Below are 22,562 nucleotides of genomic sequence, written 5' to 3' on the forward strand. Positions count from 1 at the left end.
TAGTTTGTTCTACTTCTTTCACTTTGAAAATCGTTCTCCTTCATAGAGTTTATTGAAGTGAATAGAAATTGAGCAGTTCCTCATTCTCTGGCATCGGTTAATATTATACCAAGCAATGGGTCTATCTCTTCTTTATTCATATTTTTATCCCAGGCTTCAAAAACTCTTTTATTGTACTTAAGAGTTTTAGCTTAAGGGTCTAAAAATACTATATTTCAGATTCCATAGATAGAACTGAAATGATTTGTTTGAGTTCAAGGTATAGTGAAGATAATAAACATGAAAAAATTGAACATGGTGAGTAGAGAATAGTTATGAAAATGAAATTGTGTGGGTGAGGGATAAAAATTGAAAAACAAATCATAAAGCATAAGGGAAGAAAATAGGCTAAAGACCATTCCTAAGTGAAAGAGGTCATCTTCATTGTGCATTGATTTAAAAGTATGTAACAAATTTTTTTCAATGAGAGCTGTTGTCCTTTTAGGTTAATATAATATACTGTTCAGAGTAATAAAATGTCTTTTGGACATTTCCAATTATTACCATATGTTCATAGCTTATTTGCAAAATGTATATGAAATGTGGAAACTATCTAGGAGATTTCTACTAAGGTAAAGGTGAAAGACAAGACACGCGAAGTAACATTGTATAACTTGGCAGGATTATGATGCAGAAATGCTTGAAAACTTTATTAAAGTGTATGCTTAGCTATGGGTGTCAGACTTGATAGACCATGTTTGTTCTCAACTTGTGAGTCCAGAACTTGGGATTGTCCCAATGTGTATTGTCCATTCTGGTACCAGATGGTCTCTTTTTTGGTATACTAGTGTCTTATTTGAAAACTCTCTTGAAAGATTAGATCCATTCAAAAGTCATGTTAGATATTTGTTTCTCTTCTTATTTGTTACATGGGATGTGGTCTGAGGTAATATGTTCTTAGAAATAGTTATCTGTCCTCTTGGGGAGATGGATTGGAGAGTGAGGAGTGTAGGTCTAGACAGATTTCATAAATCCATTCTGTATTATACGGGACCTGCCTCTTTAAGGTATTCTCAGTTCTGATATAGAATAGGAATACTCAAGTATCTCAACTTTGTGACACTTGCTTTCTTAGAAACTCCAAGTAGTAGAGACCAAAGCCTGACTATAAAGTTTTAAATCCAGGAAGTAATTTTAGGACTGTAGAAGAAATTAGGTCTTAAGTGAAAGCCAACATGATTATCCACTAAGATGTTGTGTTATATATGCTACATATATGACAAAGGACCAAGTATATAGTAAGACTCAGAAATAGGAATATTAACAAATGTTAAAATATACACTTTTATACTTTAAAACTTGTTATTAAAATACTGTATTTTTCCTCTTTCCCTTTCCCACCCTCCATTTTAAAGGTGGAGAAAATTCAGGTCATATCAGTCCCACCCAGGAAACCAGTGAATGTTCAGATGAGAGAGTGATGGGTCACCAGGCTGAAGAAGACCTCACAGTTAAAGTGGAGAGGTTTGCCCTTTTAAAAATTTGTTTTGTAAAAGGGATTTAAATTTTCGATTATTTATTGTTCTAGAAAATTTGTAGAAGGATAAAAATGATCAGTAGAAATGTTAGAGTTGGAATTTTTGATTACTTAGTTGATTGACCTGTATATTTATAGATAGATCATATTTGTGTTAGAACATTCATAATTTCTTCATGAAAGCTTTTTTTCTCTTTAAAGTATTTATTGATAACTTTTATTTTTATTTTACCTTGTCTCTCCCTTAATCCTGAGAAAGTCATTCCTTTTAAACATAGGATTAAAAAAAAAGGAACAAAAACAGTTCAGGAAAACTAACCAACATATCAACTGAGTCTGACTAAACATTATATATTTATAGCCCCAGCCCCCCAGCCCCCACCACCACCTCTGAGAAGAAGAAAAGGAGATAGATTTCTTTTTATGTTTTCAGGGCCAAGCCTGGTCATTATAATACATAATATTCAGGGTTTTTTTTTCTTGTTTCTTTAACATTTACATTGTTGAAATCAGTGTGTATATTGTTTTCATTTTTCTTCTTTATTTTTTCTGTATCAGTTCATTTAAGTCTTTCTTAAATTATTCACATTTATTTTCTTATAACGGTAATTTTTTTTATTACATTAACATCCTACAATTTGCACAAGACATTCCTAATGAATGGACATCTACCTTTTTTTGTTTTTTTAGTTCTTTGCAGCTACCACTATGAATATTTTGATGTATGTGGGTCTTTAGTATATTTATCTAGCAGTGAGAGCCCTTGAATCAAAGATTGTGTGGATATTTTAGCCATGTTTCTTATCATAATCATGAAGCCTTGTTGACTAATTTTACCTCTCTCTGATCATGCCAGATATTTAAAAAAAAACCCACATGCAATTGTAGTTGATTGGACATATATTTCCATGTTTCTTCCCCCTATATTTTCACCTTAATTTTTCTGCTCTTTAGGATTGTGAACCAAATACCAGATATGCAAGAATTTTTGGGGTGGCTAGGTGGCGCAGTGAGTAAAAGCGCTGGCCTGGAGTCAGGAGAACCCACATTCAGTTCTGGCCTCAGACACTTAACACCCACACAAAAAAACTAGCAGTGTAACCTTGCAAGTTACTTAACTCCAATTTCCTCCAAAAGGCAAAAGAAAAAGAAAAAAAATGAATTTTTATTAATTGTGATTAATTGTGTAACTATGTATAGAGCCTAGTATTCTGCATACCATGAGTGCGCTCAGCTCAGTAAATGTTATTTCTTGAGTAATATGGTTTACTTTTCAGACACATGTCCAAGCCTTTTGATTTTTTTCCATTATACATTCTCCATTTTCTGTTATTATAGTAGTGTTTCTTAAGTGGACGTAATGAGAATTTCCATCATGCTCTTTATATGTAATTATTCTCAATTGAAATCCAATTAGCATCAACAGTCAGAAATACTTTGATTAATTGTAACTTTTTTATGCCATATAGAACTTAGAAAATTCCTGGGAGAAAGTTTGTCACAAAAAAAGGAGTCTCAACTCCATTTCTCAGTATTTTACAACCAAAGAAATAAAGAACTATTTTTTAAGTGGGGTTATAAAGCAGAAAAGGCTTATTAGAGCACCTAAAAAGAGGAACTTCTTCAGCTTTTAACAAAAGTTGACCCTGATCCTGAATCAGAATCTTAATATTAACCTCAATAATCTGTTATTGAAAGATTATTCAATTTTAATCCCTTTACTTTGAAACCTCAAGTTTTCATCATTATACCTTTTGGTTTGAGAATACCGACTTATCAAATTGTATTCCAAAAGTTTGTTTGTTGTAGGTAGTTTCTGAGGTCAGCCTGAAGAATGTATAGAACAAATATAAGGTCTGCTTTGGGATGATAGGAACATAACTGCTGTTGTCCTTTTTTTGCTGCATCCCTGGCAGTGAAATTGTTAAGGATAGACTTTTTCCCTAGCTCCAAGCTACTGGTGATGGATATTTTAGTAGGACAAGAGTTCCTGCATAGTTGGCATTTAACAGGAGGGACTGCAGAATTTCAGGGTGGGGGACAAGACTGGTAGCCTTTTAGCAAAAATCCGAACTAGAGTAAGTAGTGAAAAGTGGGGATTGAATCCTATTATTATTATAAATCCCTAAAATGTTTCCATCCTAGGTTGGGTACCAACTTCTACTGAAAGCTTTTGAAAAAATCACTTTTTTCAGCACACTCAGCCTTCCTTGCTTTATATAACCCCACATAATAAAGATGAATATTCCTTAGAACAGCTTATTTCTTTTGATTGTAGAATGCCAAGAAATGCAGTTGAGACTCCTTTTTTGTGATTCTTATCCCTTCTTTTATTTCATAGATCTTAGGGTACTGAACAACCTGCTTCCCTTTCTGATGCCACCATATGTTGCTTTCAACCATGGTTTCAACATTGGTACACTGTGTGAAAGAATCTGGTTTTCTCTGCTTTTGTTCCTGAAGAAAATACAGTCTTCCCTTCCTTGTAGGACTTCTTACTGTTAAGTAACCGTAGAGAGATGTATAGGAGAAAAAGACTTCTTTTTCCTTTTCCAACTCTTTCTGAAAAAAAAAAATTCCTAGCAAAGGCTTCTTACTAATCTGGAAGAACAAAAAAGACCTTGTCAAGGCTTTGGGCAGAAAAAGTTCTTTTAGCCACTAAATAACCTGGTTAACCTTGGTGTCTCTTCAAATGTAAGAAAATTATTTGTCAGAGACTACCTCTGTGTGCCTTAGAAGTGTCAGATGGAAATATAATTAAGAGAATGTTAGGACAGGGTGGGTCTATAATTGCTGAAATTCTTTCCTTAAATTAAAAAAAAAAATTCCTGGATATTTTGAGAAGAGGGTGTGCTGAGATTTGGGGGCATATGTTGTTAAAGCTATGAGAAGAATTCAAAGGTATGTGGGTTGGGTTTGTATGTGAGAGAATAGATTATTACCTAAAATTATACTCATACTCCTTATAATTCAATAAATTTTTTATCTGGAAGGGATTTTTTTCACTGTCAAAGTAGCCTTCAACTAATATAAGTCAGGTGATCATTTATTTAACATCTTCTAAGATCTTCAAGTTTTTACTGAAATTAATGTAATTAGATTAAAATATTTCATTAAAATAGGTTTTTTCACTAATCTTAATGTATGTGAGTTATAAAATGGCTGCTAGTTTTCATATATGGATAAGAATTTGACTGGGGAAAGTATCTTTGAAAATAAAATATTATGAAATATTACAGGAGGTTGTATGGGGTAGAAAACCACCTCTTGTGTACTGTAAGATTTCCCTGGTATCTAATGATATTTTAGAAGAAATAAACATAGAAATAAGTATAACCTGAAAATTTAGTTACTGCTGCTTTTGGGAATAGAATGTGACATTGATAATATGTGACAGAACCATTTCTCTGCTTAGAGTATAATTTTGTTTGAGAAGAGTCAGGTGGTTGGTAGGGTATAAGCACTATTTTGATGTTTTTGTGGTCAGTATTTTTGCTTTGAACAGTTCACATTTGTGATCTCATTTATTTGATATTCTGGGGGAATTTATTAATTTACATGAATGCTAAACTTGTACATGCTTATTGTAGGTTGCAGATGGAATGAATCTTGAGAAGCTCAGTTATTTAAACAAATAACAAAACCCCATCATAATTCAGGAAAAAACAATCCCACATATGTAGAGTTAGTAGAATTCCTAGGAATGTGGAACTTGATACTTACCCCCCTTTTTTGGGCACTTTCCAAAGTGGTCTTTGTTGATCAATAATAATTTTCAAGAGGTTTTAATTAATAAAGGTGTATATTCCTTGAATGAGGGCTAAAATGACTCTCTAGAATACAAGTGTTTTGTTTTGCTAGCAGTTAATGTCCTTTGATGTTGTCAGGTTTTAAAAAATTAGCGTAAGTTTTGAGTTCCAGATTCCCTCCCTGCTCCTGAGAAGGCAAGAACTTTGATAGATATTCTACATGTGAAGTCATGCAAAACATATTTCCACATTTGCCATGTTGCAAAAGAGAACATAGGCCAAAAAAAAAAAAAAACCCAACCAGAAAAATAAAGCAAAAATAAATGTTCTTCAATCTGCATTCAGATTCCATCAGTTCTTTCTTTGGAAGTGTATATGGCATTTTTCATCATAAGGCCTTCAGAACTGTCTTGTATCCTTTCATTGCTGAGAATAGCTAAGTCATTCACAAGTTGTACAATATTGCTGTTACTGTGTACTTTGGGCTCACTTAGTTAACTTTGTATCAATTCATGGAAGTCTTCTCAGGCTTTTCTGAAACCATCCTGCTCACTATTTTATACATATGTGTGTATGTGTGTCTTAGAGTATAGTATTATTAATTCACAATTGTATGACACAACTTTATTTAGCCATTCCCCAATTGATGGGCATTCCCTCAATTTCCAGTTCTTTGCCACCACTACAAGAACTGCTATCAATATTTTTATACATGTAGGTCCTTTTTCTTTTTCTCTCTCTTTGGCATACAAACTTGTAATAGTTTACAACAGGGTTGTAAGGTATGCAGTTTTATAGCCCTTTGGGCACAGTTCCAAATTGCTCTCCAGAATGGTTGGATCAGTTCACAACTCTACCAACAGTGCATTAGTGTCACAGTTTTTCTGCATACTCTTCAATATTTGTCTTTTTCCTTTTCTGTTATGTTAATCAATCTGATATGTGTGAGGTGGTACCTCAGAGTTGTTGTAATTTGAATTTCTCTAATAGTGATTCAGAGCACTTTTTTATCATGACTTTATGGATGATTTCTTCTGAAAACTACCTGTTTGTATCCTTGGACCATTTATCAATCGGGGAATGACTTGTATTCTTATAAATTTGACTCAGTTCTCTATACATTTGAGAAATAAGGCCGTTTAATAACAGCATTTGCTATAAATACTTTTTCCCCCCAGTTTTCTGCTTTTCTTCTAATCTTTGTTGCATGGATTTTGTTTATGCAAAACCTTTTTAATTTAATGTAATCAAAATTATCCGTTTATATCTTGTAATTCTCTCGGTCTCTTGTTTGGTCATAAATTCTTCCTTTATAGATCTGACAGGTAAACTATTCCATGCTCCCCTAATTTGCTTATGGTATTATCCTTTATTTCTAAATCGATGTGCCCATTTTGACCTTATATTGGTATCCAGTGTGAGGTGTTGGTCTGTACCTAGTTTCTGCCGAATAGTTTTCCCAGCAGTTTTTGTCAAATAGTGAGATCTTGTCCCAAAAGTTTGGATCTTTGTGTTTATTAAACACTGTATTACTATGGTCATTTACTACTGTGTACACTGATACCACCACTCTATTTCTTAGCCAGTACCAGTGTTTTGATGATTACTGTTTTGTAATACAGTTGGAGATCAGGTACTTTTGTTCTATCATCTTCCTTCACTTTTTTTTTCTTTGATTCCCTTGATATTCTTCATCATTTATTCTTCTAGATGAATTTTTTTCCCCAGCCCTATAAAATGACTTTTTGGTAGTTTTGATCAGTATGGCACAGAATAAGTAAATTAATTTAGGTAGAATTTTCCTTTTTATTATACTGGCTCAGCCTATCCTGAGCAACAGTTATTTGATCTAACTTTATTTGTGTGAAAAGTGTTTTTAATTGTTTTCCTATAACTGTATGGAACTCCTCGGTTTTTCTTAGCACGTAAACTCCCAGGTATGTTATATTGTCTGCAGTTATTTTAAATAAAATTTCTCTTTCTGTCTTTTCCTGGTGGACTTTGTTGGTAACATATAGAAATGTTGATGAAGTACTTATGTGGATTTATTTTATATCCTGCAATTTTGCTTAGCCATGTTTTTAGTAGGTATTCTTGGGTTGTTTAGTTTCATTTCTGAGAGCTGTTAGACTGTTGTTACTGTGTAAATATAATATGTATACACACACATATAAGTATATGTAATTATTTGTTTGAAAATGTCATTATATTAAAATTTCACAATAATCATTTACTAGTTTTGTCATTTAATAGAAACTGGAAATAAGCAAGAGATGTTGAAATTACAATTGAAGACATGAATAATGGATTGGGTCACAGCATTCTTTAGAGGCCATACACAGAAGTTGTTGCCATGGCTACTGGGTTATTCTTTTATGAACTAAGAGGGGCTTCCATTTATCTACTTTTTGTCATTTTCTTAACTGAATTAAATTCTTCTAAGTTTATCACACTGTGACTCAGTTAACCTGCTTTTCTTAAATGTAGACTAACAAAAAAACTTGAAGAAAGACGAGAAGAGAAAAGGAAAGAGGAAGAACAGGTAAAGTGTTCACAGATTGATGGCTATCCAATTATTATATTTCGTTTATTATGAATAATTAAGAAGAATACTTTTGTGAATTCTGTTTAATTTGTGATTAAACCCAGAATAACTTGTTGACACAGTTTCTTGGACTAGATGATTTCTCAGATACTACTTCAAATTCTAAATCTCATATTCTACAGCAGATCTTCATTTTTTTTCATCATTTGGAAAATTATTATGCATAAATTAGAGTAGGTTCTTGTTGCTTTTCCCTTTGCTTCCAAAATTAAATCGTGCTTTCCCACTGAAAATAAAAAGGGACAGGGAGGATCTATAGCTAAAAGTGGGTAGTGTGTGGCAACACACATCATCCTACTTCCTTTTTTTTTTTTTTGGAGCTGCATATGCTGTCACTTTTATCTGTCTCCTGCTACTGCATTTCTACAGAACTGTACCATTTTCTTTTTGGAACTAAATTATTCCATTACCTACCATGTTAACAAGGCATCCAGCCCTTAGGAAACCCCACCAACCACCAACCCTTAGGAAATTCATTTAACCTCACTGTAGCTTATCCTACCTGTAAATTGTGGATAAAATCCTCTTTTTGGCTCCCTTACAAAGTTTTTGTGATTAGCAAAGTTTACAGAACTACAAATATAATGTTCTGGAATTAATTTCTTTATCTATGCATATTCATGTTTTTGTCAAGTATTTGATCAAAAAAGTCACACTTTAAAGGCCCAATAATAAGCAAGTTCTTTTACAACCTTCTCTCCATTCCTCACCCCTGATTCATTGTTAGACAGTCTAGAAACTGAAGACCTATAAGCAGGCATGCTGTCAAATAACATTGTCCACATCATAATCAGTCCAGTTATTAACAAAAATTTGTAAATAATTGGCATTTAAATAGAAATCTCTACAAATAAAATGCATAGTATGTAGAAATAATATTCTGTTTACAATCCATATATAACCTTTAATTTGTGAAAGAAACTTTTAAAATTTTATTTTTGACTTCTATAGCTTATTTTCTCTTCAATACAGAAAGAGATTAAGAAGGAAATTGATAGAAGAAAAACCGGTAAAGAAATGTTGGACTATAAGAGAAAACAGGAAGAAGAATTGACAAAAAGGATGTTAGAGGAAAGGAACAGGGAGAAAGCAGAAGATAAAGCAGCTAGGGAGCGGATAAAGCAGCAGATTGCTCTGGTGAGTTTTCTTTCTAAGAAATGTTTGTGTATAGATTTATTAACCTCCTGGTAGACTGCAAAGATGGAAACAGCATGGGATAGTGAAAAGAATACCATATCTGGAGTTAGAAGAGACCTGAATAAGAATACCATCATTGACTCTTAGTAAGTATGTGGCCCTAGGAAAGCTATTTAACGTCTCTGAGTCTCATTTTCTTTATCTGTAAAATTGGGATAATAAACTACCAATTTCTTCATCCTTCTTAACTTTTGTGCCTCATTTGACACTCTAAATCACCCTGTCCAAATATTCTCTCTCCTCTCTCTGCGTTTTGGCAACACTTTCTCTTGGTTTTCCTGCTTGTCTGATTGTTCCCTCTTGGTCTTTGCTGGATCATCATCATCATCTACAACATGGCATTTCTTCTTTACACTCAGGGTGACTTTATCTGCTCACATGGGGTTTAAATACCTCTATTGGTGATACTTATTTTATTTATAAATAAACTTTATATTTTCAACTCTAGTCAGTCCTGCATTACTCCGTACTCAGTGGGCATTTTGAACTGAATGTCTTGTAAATACCTCAAACTCAGCATGTCTAAAACTGAACTCATTAATTTTTCCCTTCAAACCCAGCCTCTTCTGAAGTATTTCTGTCCAGGGTGTCCCTGACTATCCACTCACTGAAGTCTCCAGGCTTCACTCTTCCTGTGTATCTCCTTATTTGTTAGATCTTATCACTTCTACCTTCGTAGATTTTTTTGCCTAACTGATTTTCCTGAATGTAAATCTGACCATGCTAGTACTCCCTATTAACTCTAGGATTAAATATAAACTCCACAGCTTCACAGCCTGGTACCAAGCTTTCTTTTTTTTTTTTTTTATTAAGCAATCAGGGTTAAGTAACTTGCTCAAGGTTACAAGGCCAGTTATTTCTGGGTGTGGTGCTGAGTGTCTGAGCCCGGGATTCGATCTCCAGGTCGTCCCAACACTGGAGCCGGTGCTCTTACTCGCTGAGCCACCTGGCCACCCCTAAGCAATTGGGGTTAAGTAACTTGCTCAAGGTTACATGGCCAGGTGTTTCTGGGTGGGTGCTAAGTGTCTGAGCCCGGGATTCAATCTCCAGGTCTTCTCAACACTGGAGCCGGTGCTCTTACTCGCTGTGCTACCTGGCCGCCCCCCAAGCTAACTTTCTAACCTCATTTCACATTGATTCCCTTCACACACATTGCAGTCTAGCCACACTGACCTTCTTGCTAATTCCTCATATATGGCATGCCATCCTCATACCTATGTGCTTTTGCACTGGATCCTAATTATTCGGTAAGCCTGGTATGAACTGTCTCCTAACTTCTGTCTCTTATATTATCTATGTTCCTTCAAGGCTTAGCTAAAGCCCCCTACTTTCATGTGGCCTTTTCTGACCTCTCTCTACCTGGTAGTTAGCATTCTCCTCCCCAAATCAGCTTGATTTCATTTTCTATGTATTTATATAATTCTTGTTTCTTTGGCTTGTTAAGCTCCTAGAAGGCAGATAACGTTTTCACTTTAGTCTTTGTGTGTCTTAAGCACCTAGCCTGGTGACTGGTAGATAATTGCCCTTAAAGAAATGTTTACTTATTGATGGATTTGTTTTATCTCACATCATGGTTGTCAGAGGAAATGCTTTATAAACCTTAAAGTGCTACATAAACATGAGTTGTTTTGCTTTATAAGGGCTTTGATTCACTATGAGGTAATGCAGAAGAGTATATGTAAGGTAGCTCATAATTTTAAAATACATTTATCATTTATCAAGTTCTTTTGTTAAAAATTTCAGTTGACAGAAACTTCAGATGTTATTTTGTTCAGCTTATACTTTACCTTCTTAATGTTTTACAAATATTTGGAAAAATAGCTTTTCAAGATACTCTAGAATCAAGTTAAACGTTGGTCACTTAACATTCTCTTGAAACCAGAAGGATCCTTTGTGGGGAAAAAACATCTAGTCAGATAGCATCAGTCTGGTGGGGGCAGCTTTGTAATAATTTTGACCAGAATTGAATAGAAAACTTAAGTACCAAAACTGCCTTGGGCTTATTTTAAAAATGCCTTCTAATTCCTTTATAGTTGGTATGTAGAGAAAATTTAAAATGCTAACTCCAAAACGAATAAGTTTCAGGTTAAATACATTTGATATAAAAGAGCTTCGTTCTCTGCATATATGTCGTTTCCGTCTTGAAACTTAGGATTGTGGATGCAACTCTCTGGCCGTGAATTGTAACTGGTGTTTGATCTTTTAAAGGATCGAGCAGAAAGGGCAGCACGTTTTGCAAAGACAAAGAAAGAAATGGAAGCTGCCAAAGCTGCTGCTTTATTGGCCAAACAGGCTGAAATGGAAGCTAAGAAAGAGTCTTCTTTACGAGAAAGAAGGTACTTTATCTTCTCAAAAACATCTGTGTAAAGGAGGTTGGGGAAAGGAACAGATGTGGGCTACTTTTAGCTTTGATGTGGCTGGTTTTAGCTCTGGTGGCACAGTGTTGTGGCCATTACTAATTGGCTAACACTGTGCTCCAGATATGACAAATTGTGGCTGGGCAGGTGGCAGTTTTATCCATCACTGGGTAGTGCCCTTTGCAAATGTTGCACAAATTCCTTCCTGGAAAGGCCCTTAAAAATCTGTTTTGAGTAACATCTAGTACTCATGTTGTCCCTAATTAGCTCTGAGCAAAATTGCATGATAACATGTAACTAGGGTTCTGCATTGACTTTTTCTGGTATTTTTCATAGTGCTATTGCAAGAATTCAGTTCCGCCTTCCAGATGGATCTTCCTTTACAAATCAGTTTCCTTCTGATGCTCCTCTAGAAGAAGCAAGACAGTTTGCTGCACAGGTAAGTTAGTATCTTAAGTTACTAAAGAACCAAAACCATAGGTTTTTATTAAAAAGAAAATTCCCAAGCTTGGAAAATACAAATAAAAAAGGAAGTTCTACCAGAGGGCAGTGCAGAAGACCTTGATGTGATGGGTATGGTTGGTTGAGCACATGCTTCTGAGAAGAGCTACATAATTGTATCTAGAGTCACTTTCTGGTTCTGGATATACCATTTGGTTGAAAAAGAGAGCAAAGTGTTACTAGCATTCAGCTTTTTTCCTATTTTGTGAGGGAAATTTGGTGATAAGTTTTACAAATATATAATGAAGGTGTTTTTTCCTACCTGTTAGTACAAACAACTTATGGAGTGACAAAGTGGTTTCCCAAGAGCATGTTCTCATGTGGCTAGTTTCCCAAGTGAAACTGGACTACTAAGCATCTCCAGGAGCCCTACCACTTCCCTGTGGTGAGCTGAGCTGCTGCTCTCTTCACTTAGTGGGTTGTTTTGAGATTGCAGAGGGGGCTAGTCACGTTTTCTCATCTAGCATCAGCTTAAACTTCTTTCTGTTCTCTTCCTCACATTTTAAAAAAGTTTCCTAAAATGCTTCTCTTTTTTTTGTCTTCTTTTTTGCCAATTCCACTCTCTCCTCCACATCTCCCCAACCTCATTAAAAGAAAAAGAAAAAAAAAAGTTTACAACAAATTAGTCAAGCAAAACAAATCCACACATGGGCCATATATCTAAAATATATGTGTCTTTCTGTACTTTGAGTATCACCTCTCTGTTAGGAAATGGGTGACATGCTTCATCCCTCTAGTCCTCTGGAGTTATAGTTAGTCATTGTTCTGAATCAGAATAATTAAGTTATTTCAGAGTTGTCTGTCTTTACATTGTTCTTGTTATTGTAGAAATTGTTTTCCCAATTCTTTTCACTTTACCCTGTATAATATCTTTTTTAAGTTTCTCTGAAACTGTCTTTTATATCTTTTCTTACAGCACAATAGTATTCCAGTGAGTTAGAATACTCCTTGCTACCCATGACCACTTCTGGACTCTAAATCTGTAACCATCACTCAGTATTCTTTCCTCCTTTGAGATTTATTCAATTCATATTTATCACCCTATCAAGATTCTGATAGTTATTATCTACTAACCCCCAGGTTACACTCCTTTCTTCCTCAGTAAGTTCATCACCTGGCTCACAGTCTTTCTTCCTTAAAGACCTTCCCTTATACTAGAGGACTTCCAGCATACATACTGATATCTCCTTGAATACCTTAATTTCCCAGTTTCTCTGTTTACTCATTTCTCATGATATTCCATATCACCTCAGCTACACACAGAGATGGTCATACTCTTGATTTGCCATGAACTTTGAAATTTCTTTATCTGATCTTAATCTTTTAGCATACTTTCCTTCTGCCATGTAAGTACTAACCCAGTTCTTTGTCCTCACCCTGATCTCTAATCCCTTTACCCCAAAGTTCTTTCCTAGGCCTTTATCTCTATGTGGGATACATACTCTTCTTTTGCCATTTCAACCCCTTGGTGAACTGGTTAAGTCTTTACACTACCCTCTATACTCAAGTCCCTTGCTCGCTTACCCTGTTGTCAGTCGTGTCTTATATGGCTCCAATCATGGATTATTCCCACTATCTGCTGCCTTTGCTTTGCTTTTATTCACATGCTGCTGTAATGAGCTGTAGAAAATGAGGAAATTGTGCTCACTAGGTCTACTACAGATTTGTGTTAGATAAACTTAGCCATGCCTTCACTACAGCAAGGCAGTCTTTTTATATCTCTAATCAGTTCACTATCTCATTTACCACAGTGGCTATGCTGTACTTTTTCTTCCCTCCTCAAGTCTCCCATTGGCCTACCTTTACCTACCCTCCTAGTTAAGAACCTTACCTCATACTTAACCGAAAAATTGAGACAATTCACCATTCACCCATTTACTTCAACTCACTACATTCAGTTGACTTTCTCCTCCTTTGCCTCTGGCTCATACAGAGAGGTAGAACTTCTTGACAAGGCAAACCCCTTCACATACACATCCTTAATCCCATTCTATCCTGACTTCTTCAACAGATCTTACCCTCTCTTCATCCCCACTCTCTGTTAACTACTTCTCTGCTTTTTATAAACATGTTCATGTCTCCCCCATATTAAAAAAAACCCTCACTTGAACCTATCATCCCTGCTAGCTGTCATCATATCTCTTCACCCTTTTGTGTCTAAACTCCTTTAAAAAGTTGTCTCTACATAGCGCCTCTAACTTCCTTTCCTCACACTTACAAAAACCTTCTGTGATCTGGTTTCTAGTCTCATTATTCAACTGAAACTACTTTTTCAATAGCCCTTTCTCATTCTTCCTCCTTTTTGACACTCTGCAGCCTTTGACATTATTGATTACCTTATCTCCTGCATATTCTCTTTTCTCTGGATTTTTGTGACACTATTATCTTCTTGTCTTCTTTGTCTGACTCCTTCTCTGTATCCTTGGTTAGATCTTCTAGGTCATACCCACCAATTGTAGATGTCTGTCAGAGTGTCTTTGGCCCTTCTCTCTCTCTCTGTCTCACTCTCATTCAATACACACACACACACACACACACACACACACACACACACACACACACACACACACACACACACACACACACACATACACACTACACACATTGTCTCACTTGGTGATCTCATCACCTCCTGTGGATTCAGTTACCATTTCTCTGCAAATGATTCTAAGATCTATTTATTCAGCCCTACTCTCTTTTCTCATCTCTGGTCTCACGTCATTAACTATCCTTTAGATATCTTAAACTTAGCATGTCTAGGAAGAAGCTAACTCATTATCTTTCTTTCCTGTGAATTTCTTTTTACTATTGAGGGCACCACCATCCTCCTAGTCATCCTTGACTCTTCACTTGCATTTCGTATCCAGTTTATCAAATTGTGTCACTTCTTCCTTCCTGATATCTCTTGTATATACCTCCTTCTCTTCATTCACATAGCCACCACCTTGGTGCAGGATTTCATCATCTCCTTATCTCAAGTTTCTCCCACTCCAGTCTACCTTAAACTGCCAAAGTACTCTTCCTGAAGCACAGATTTGACCCTGTTACCCTTTATTACATAAACTCCAGTGGACCTCTGTTACCTCCAGGATCAAAGATAAAATCCCCTGGTTGATTTTTAAATCTCTTTACTGTCTGGCCTTTTCCACCTTTTTGTTGTTCACACTTTATTCCCTCCATGATCCAGCAGCATTGGCCTTCTTGTTGTCCTCTGCACAAGATGCTCTATGCCTGGAATGCTCTCCCTCTTGTACCTCTTAGCTTTTCTGGCTTCCTTCAGGACTCAGCTTAGATCCCACCTTCTTTATGAAGTCTCCACCCCCATGCTGCCCACAGCCCCTACTACTACTGCCTTCTTTCTGAGATTATCTCCCATTTACATTGTATTTATTGTGTATATGTACATAATTGTTTGCAAGTTGTCTGCCCCAGTGTAATATAATTTCTTAATGAGCTGGGACTATATTTTTGCACTGTGTTTAAGGTGGTATCATTTGCATTTGTATGGACAATTATTTTGTTTTGGTTAATTTTAAAAGAAGAACTGAAAAGGGCAAACAGTAATTTTGCATATACTTAAAGTAAATTTTATTATACCATATAACATACATTTCTGAATGCTTTTGTATTACAGATGGTTGGTAATACTTACAGCAGTTTTTCTTTGGCCACCATGTTTCCAAGGAGGGAATTTACCAAAGACGATTACAGAAAGAAACTATTCGAACTTGAGCTTGCACCAAGTGCTTCAGTGGTGCTCTTACCAGTATGTGTACATCTCTCTGTCTAATCTATCTATCTACCTTTACTGTTTTATTCTTCTTCATCTAGAAACTGTATTTTGAACATATATTGTTGGTGGGTTAGTCCACTATCATCTGTCTCTGGTAATATAGAGGTAAAGTAAATAATTCTCAATGATCAGGAAATTTCAGATTTCACCCAGAGCTCAAGAAATATGTTTTAGCTATAAGAATAAACACAGATATTTGAAAATCAGGAAAAAAATCGACTTTCAAGGAAATTGAAAAAAACAACCAAAGACAGTATATTTCCATAAGACATTGGTTCTCAACTATTCAGGTTCTGTAAAGCTCCTTAGGGAACTTTTGGGAAGGATCAAAAAGGACCAGACTTCTTTCTGGGCCACATATTCATATTCATGAGCAAAAAACATTGTTGGTCAGCCACTGTTTGCCTTACATCAGATGCCCATAGAAAGTGATGTCTGACTTGGATCAGATACTGGATCTGTGGTGCTTGAGAGAAAGCTGAAGCATCCCTCAGGTAAAGCCTTGCTGCTTCCTGCACCAGGTGGTGCTCATCAGTACTCCAGATTTCTTTTTTTCAAGCTATTTTGATAGTAAAACTTGAATGCATGTGAGAGGGAAGAAAAAAAATTCACTTCCGTGGCTCAGGATAAGATGGCACTGGAAATTTTAAGTACTACCATGGAATTTCAGGTCACCATTGTGACATCTAGTGCTTGGTTGTTTTTTTTTTAAGCCCTAGATTGGCCCATAGTTCTTTGCCACCACAGCTTTTGATCAGAACAGCTTACAAGAAGCAAAACAGAAATGACTGAAGTTCAGTCAGTAGAGCAAAGAAGTAGAAGGAAAATGTCAAGATAGTAATATCTAGCTTTCATAGTGCTTGCTTGACTCCAGAGTCACCCAATGCATCCCAGGCCATCTCCAGTCATCTTGACTTTTGTCTTGCCAATAGGCTTGGATAACTGTAAAAGAGAGAGTGAGGCTGATGACTTAGTGAAACTGCCTCACTTAAATCTAGTTCACAAGAAAGTCAAGACATCACGCATGATGTCATTGGTCCTCTTCAAAAATAAAAGATGAACAACAGTGCTTTTTGGTTTACAAAGTGCTTTACATATGCTATCTCATTTTATCCTTACAACAGCCCTTTGAAGTGTAGGTACCTATTGTACATTTGAAGAAACTGAAGGTAAAAGGTTGACTTGCCCAGGGTCACATAGCTAGTAAGTGTTTCAGAGAAGATTTAAACTTGGATTTTCCTGACTTCAGGTCCAACATGTTGTCGATTGTCCCACCTAGATGCCTAGATGATTCTTTAAGTCTCATATAAATCAGGAGGTTTTCTGATCTAACATTTGAAATCTATCTAATATTGGTGAGGACTACTTATAAATCATTGCAATTGTTTTGCATCACAAAATTTATTTTGTTTTCTTAAAGACTCCGTGAAGTCTTGCCTGAGTTCTCATTTATAAGAAGTACTTTTTCATTTTTTGTGCATTTTTGTTATTGTTTGCCAGCCTTTAGAATGCAAAATCCACTATTGCCTAGCTATTTAGAGAAAAAAAAAGACAGTTCTTGTTTCTTTATGATAAACCAGAGAGGCAGTGTGATATATCAGGTAGTATTTATTAAGTACTGACTAGTTGCTAGGCACTGTACAGTGCACTAAGGATACAAGGAAAGGCACAGACATGTTCTCTGCTCTCAAGGCACTCACAGTCTAGCATAGTGGATAAAAACAAACTGACTCTGGGGCGTCTGGGACCCTTGGATTCCAAAAGCATTTCACCTCTCAGACTTCTCAGCAACTCTATAAAACTATAAATTGCAGAGAAGGTGCCAGCCTGCCTGTGGAAGAGGGAATTTCATCCATACTAGTGAAATATCAAATCTAATTCCTTTCCCTGTGGTAAACCAGAAGGATTTTATGTACATGGAAATCTTTTCCTTACAGGGGTCATTTACTATTTCTGATGTAATTTTGTTTATAATTCTCTATGATATACTTGAAATGCTGTACTTAACCTTGGTTTTGTTACTTAATTTTTAGGCAGGAAGACCAGCTACATCTGTGGTACAGTCGTCAAGTGGAGAACTCTGGAAGTTTTTGGGAACAGTACTTTACCCATTCTTTGCTATATGGAGATTGATTAGTAACTTCTTATTTACCAGCCCCCCTCCTCCTCAGACTTCAATAAGATCAACACCTTTGGAGCACACAAACCCCACAGCATCTAGTAGCTCAGAAAACAGGTATTTAATTTTTCCTCATTTGTAGTGATACTTAGAGAAATTACATTAGAAATGCTGTACTTTATAGGAAAGCATCAATATGGCTGTGAGTTCTATATATCATTGATATATTTGTCTTTATAGTAGCCATTTTAGCTCTCCCTCCCTCCAGATCGAACTTTCCGTTGTGGAGGGCACTGTCATCTTTTCTCAGTCAGATCCAAAACATTTGAGTAATACTTACGGCCTTGCTAAAACCCTACATTATCAGATAGTGAGCTTTTCATTTATATTGTTGTGGTCATTGTATATAGTTGTTTACACTGATGTTTTGTGTAAATCTTCCCTGTTTCTCTGAATTCCTCATCTTCATAATTTTATAGCATAATGCTATTCTATTACATTTCTTTATCATGGTTTTCTCAGTCATTCCTCAGTTGATGTATATCCACCTTATTTTTCAATTTTTTTTGCCACCAGAAGGAGTACTTTGAGGTATATTTTGATATATAATAGACCTTTCTTCCTTTGACCTACTTGGGCTATGTGTCCAGTTGCAGGATTGATAAATCATAGAACATGGACAAGTACAGTCACTTTTTTGCAGATTTCACATTGAAATCCAGAATAGATGAATTCAGCCTTCAGTGAATCAGCATCATTCTTAATTCCACAACCCTTCCAGAATTGATGATCCCTGACTTTTGTTATCTTTTCCAGTTTGTGTGATGTGAAGCAAAATTTAGAGTTGTTTGGCTTTCTTATATTTGCCTTTTATTTTAACACCACAGTCATTTTCCCCTGTCCCAAACCCACTTAGAATCTGCTTTGTAATAAAAATATTTAAGGAAATACAGCCCACACAACCTCCACATTTGATAGCTTATACTGCATTCTATAACAGTAGTCTCTCACCTATCTAAACTGTCATTTCTTCATATGGAGGAGGGGGGGTGTGTGCTTCATTATCAGTTTCCCAGGACCAAGATTACTCATTACCCTTGTCAGTTCGCTTTTTAGTTTTGTTATTACTTAATATTGTGGTAGTCATTGTTCTTTTGGTTCTGCTTTCTTCATTCTGTATCACTTGAGTATTGAGCTTGTCTTTTATTCCTTTGAGTTTTTGTCCTTCTGACAACATCCTAGAATGTTAGCATTCTTCTTATCTTTGATATCTTTCTGAAATCTGTGCGAAATATCTTCACTGCTCCATTAATTCTCATCAACTCTATGCACATTCTTTGCCCTCGGACTATAAAAGGTTATGCTTTCTCTAGAAACCCTTTTCTGGCTCTGGGATGTGCCTAATTATGATACTTTACTCTTTCTGTTTTTTGAAATTTGTCTTCACGTTTCTCATTAGTACTGCAGGGTATTTGTTAACATTGACCAAGTTGTGCCCTTAGGTATGCAACAGTGGAATGTTAGAGTAGGAAGGGGTACTTTAAAGGTTTTCTAGACTAATCTTACTTGAACCCAGGTGCTTCTTTCTATATCTAATTGACTCTCGTGTTACTGAAGGCTTTGTACTAGAAATATCAGTACTCATTCCCTTTCTAAAAATTCCTTAGGATTGTTCTTTCACCTGGGCACGTAACTTGTTTTGTAAAACATGGGGAGTAGTTAAAATGCCAGAGTAAACAGTTTGAGTTTTTGCCTCTGAAGTCAGTTTTAAAAGTATATAATTTTAAAAGAGGCCAAATTTTCCTCATAGTTATCAACTCCTCTAAAAAATTCAAAGCTAGACATTGTGGATGCTAACTACAGGGACTGTGACCTATTGATACATATCAAGCAATCTCTTTCTAGACGTTAAGACTGAAACCTAAATGCTAACCTATAATGGAAGATTCTGTTGCTGTCTAATTGGAATGCTTTTTTAGTTTTTATATTCTTACTCAAATAGTAGTTATAAATAGCATCTTCCTTTTTTTTCCTTTTTGGAATAACAGGGAAGGGGTCAGGAAAAGAGTGATAGAAAAGCGTGGAGAAGACTTCAAAAAAGAAGGAAAAATATATAGATTGAGGACTCAAGATGATGGCGAAGATGAAAACAACACTTGGAATGGAAATTCTACCCAACAAATGTAGTTTGACAAGTTACATGTGGGCAATAATCATTGTTTCTCTTATGATTTAATTCAACTAAAACTCTACTGGACAAGTGGGGCTGCTGTATGTTTTACTGACAGGTCTCTATAATGTGTCTCTTTATTCTTGCTTAGAGGTATGGGTTCAGGTTGCCTAACTCAAGAAAAGTCAAGAGATAGTATAGCTGACAAATAAAATTTTGCATATGGTAATCAACAGCTAGCTCAAAGAATCAAAAGGATTCATAAAACCTCCATCAGCTTTCAAATTCAGTATTTCATACACTCACAAGCCCAACTATGCTGAGAAGGTGGCACTTTATAGATAGTTTGCTCCCAAAATCTTAGGGCCCATACAACTGGTAAGCCACAGAATAATTTGACTTTGTGTCAGAAGCATTCTATTCTAGTTAGCCAATCAGATGATAATTTATGTTTAACTTTTCTCTATCGCTCTGCAACTGCAAGCCAGACCTTGTAGTTTTTAATCTGTTATTCAAATGCTAAATAAAAATCTTTTCCAAAAAAAATTGATTGTTAGTATTTCTGTATAAAAGTTTTTAGTCATTAGGGCTTTGTTGTTTACATGGCCTTCTTATCTCCCACCTACCAGTCTCAGTAAAGTGGATAAACTTTTTTCCTTAAGCATCTCCAGAGGAAGAGATCAATCATTGGCCATGGATAATGTCTCTTTCTTCCAAATCCCTTTGCCTGCCATTTTTTACAGACCTTTTAGTTCTATCCTCCCCACGTATACAACCATTTTTTTTTATTAGCAGTTTCTTTTAAGTTTTTTTGGCTTTCTGTAATTCATTTAAAAAATTACTTTGGTAGAACAAATATGACCCATGGAATAATAATTGGGCCCAAGTACTCAATCTTATACCTAGGTAAGGATGGGTGGCAGCATTTAGAAAATTGTCTAGCTCACAGATGGGGAACCTGTAACCTCAAGGCCACATGTGGCCTTCTAGGTCCTTGGGTGTGGCCTTTGGATGGAGTCCAAGTTTTACAGAACAAATCCTTTTGTTAAGTGGATTTGTTCTGTGAAGTTTAGATTCAGTCAAAGGGCTGCACTTGAGGACCTAGAGGGCTACATGTGGCCTTGAGGCTGCAAATTTCCCACTCTTGGTCTAGTTCCATACATTTTACAATTTAACTTTTTTTTTAGGTTAAATTTCACTTTTGTCACTTATCTATCACTTTAAATTATGGAGATACCTTATTTGTCTTTAACCTTAGGAAACACTACTCTCTTGGAACTGTATCTTTTTTGATAAATGATGAGGGAATTTTTTTATGTTTCCCACTAAATAAATTAGTTATCACAGAACACATCATTACTTTTCCTTTCCCTGACCAAAATAAGGAAATGGTTTCCATTGTAACTCTTGCTAGCAGATATATGGAAAAGTTGAGGGCATGTGGAAATATCTACAATTGCAATTGAGAAATTATATTTCTCTTAAGAGAAGATAAATTTCTGCTTTAGACTTGGAAGGGCTCTCAGTAGCTCAAACCAACACTTATGCATATATATATATATATCTCTTAAATGTATCCTTTAGTCAAATTTAGCAAGCAGATACCAATAGCTTACACAAAATAATGTGGAAGATAGGGCCAGTTACATGGTTGTGTGTATTAATTAGCTGAGACAAATAATAATCCTTGACTTCTGAGGCCCTTCAAGCTCTGAATCTGTGATCCTAACATTTATAGCAGTTTATATGTCCATGATTTCATGTAATTTATTTCCTTGGTTTCTGGCCAAATATAAGGAGTAAAATAATTTAGAAACAAATTATTGAATATCTTGTCTTTCCTATTGGGTATTAATGAAATTCTTTCCGCTGGGTGGTCAGTCTCTTGGTGCTCCTACTTTCTGCTTTTCTTAATCATACACGGTCAATCAATGACGTGTAGCACGCAACTATTGGCCAAATCTTAGCAGAGATCTTCATCTGTTGAACTTGGCAACTACCATATGTGAAAGGAAGATTGTTTGATTTGTTGTAACATCATTAATCTGAGATTCTAAAAAGTATCCTATCACTTTAAGTTCTTTTTGATGCAAAAGGAATGAATATACATTAAAAAGATGATATTGCGGAGCGGCCAGGTGGCTCAGCGAGTAAGAGCACTGACTCCAGTGTCGCGATGACCTGGGGATCGAATCCCGGGCTCAGACCCTTAGCACCCATCCAGAAACACCTGGCCGTGTAACCTTGAGCAAGTTACTTAACCCCAATTGCTTAAAAAAAAAAAAAAAAAGATGGTATTGCAAATTCAAATAAACTTGCCTTTAAGAATCATCTCAAATTTCTGAATGCATTTCAGAAACCTTAATTATAGAGGCTACATTGACCTAGTAGCTATAGGGCCTGTATCAGTTAGGAAGCCCTAGGTTTAAATCTTACATGTGACACAGTGTTTGTGATCCTGGAGAGGTCACTAGACTCAGTACTTCTCTCCCCCTCCCCCAGAAAAAAACACCCCCAAAACTCAAGAATTGAAGTTGCAAAACAACTATGCTGAT

The 22,562-nt window shown here is 35.8% G+C and overlaps 1 protein-coding gene across 3 annotated transcripts in view; it reads left to right on the forward strand.

Annotated features, from left to right (window-relative positions):
• Window positions 1-20,553, forward strand: part of UBXN4 (UBX domain protein 4) — a 37,275-nt gene extending 16,722 nt beyond the window's left edge. For all 3 annotated transcript variants that reach the window (XM_069067846.1, XM_069067847.1, XM_069067845.1), the window contains exons 6-13: window positions 1,395-1,503; window positions 7,753-7,807; window positions 8,843-9,007; window positions 11,276-11,403; window positions 11,761-11,863; window positions 15,560-15,691; window positions 17,752-17,954; window positions 19,886-20,553. In XM_069067846.1, coding sequence (XP_068923947.1) covers window positions 1,395-1,503; window positions 7,753-7,807; window positions 8,843-9,007; window positions 11,276-11,403; window positions 11,761-11,863; window positions 15,560-15,691; window positions 17,752-17,954; window positions 19,886-20,024 — 1,034 coding nt within the window. In that variant the 3' untranslated portion in view covers window positions 20,025-20,553. The remainder of the gene's footprint in view (window positions 1-1,394; window positions 1,504-7,752; window positions 7,808-8,842; window positions 9,008-11,275; window positions 11,404-11,760; window positions 11,864-15,559; window positions 15,692-17,751; window positions 17,955-19,885) is intronic.
• The last annotated feature ends 2,009 nt before the right edge of the window (window positions 20,554-22,562 follow it).

Source organism: Petaurus breviceps, unplaced genomic scaffold (genome assembly GCF_028583685.1).
Source record: "Petaurus breviceps papuanus isolate PSGF00001 unplaced genomic scaffold, PetGlider_PUasm1.0 90752, whole genome shotgun sequence".
In the NCBI taxonomy this organism is placed as follows: domain Eukaryota; kingdom Metazoa; phylum Chordata; class Mammalia; order Diprotodontia; family Petauridae; genus Petaurus; species Petaurus breviceps.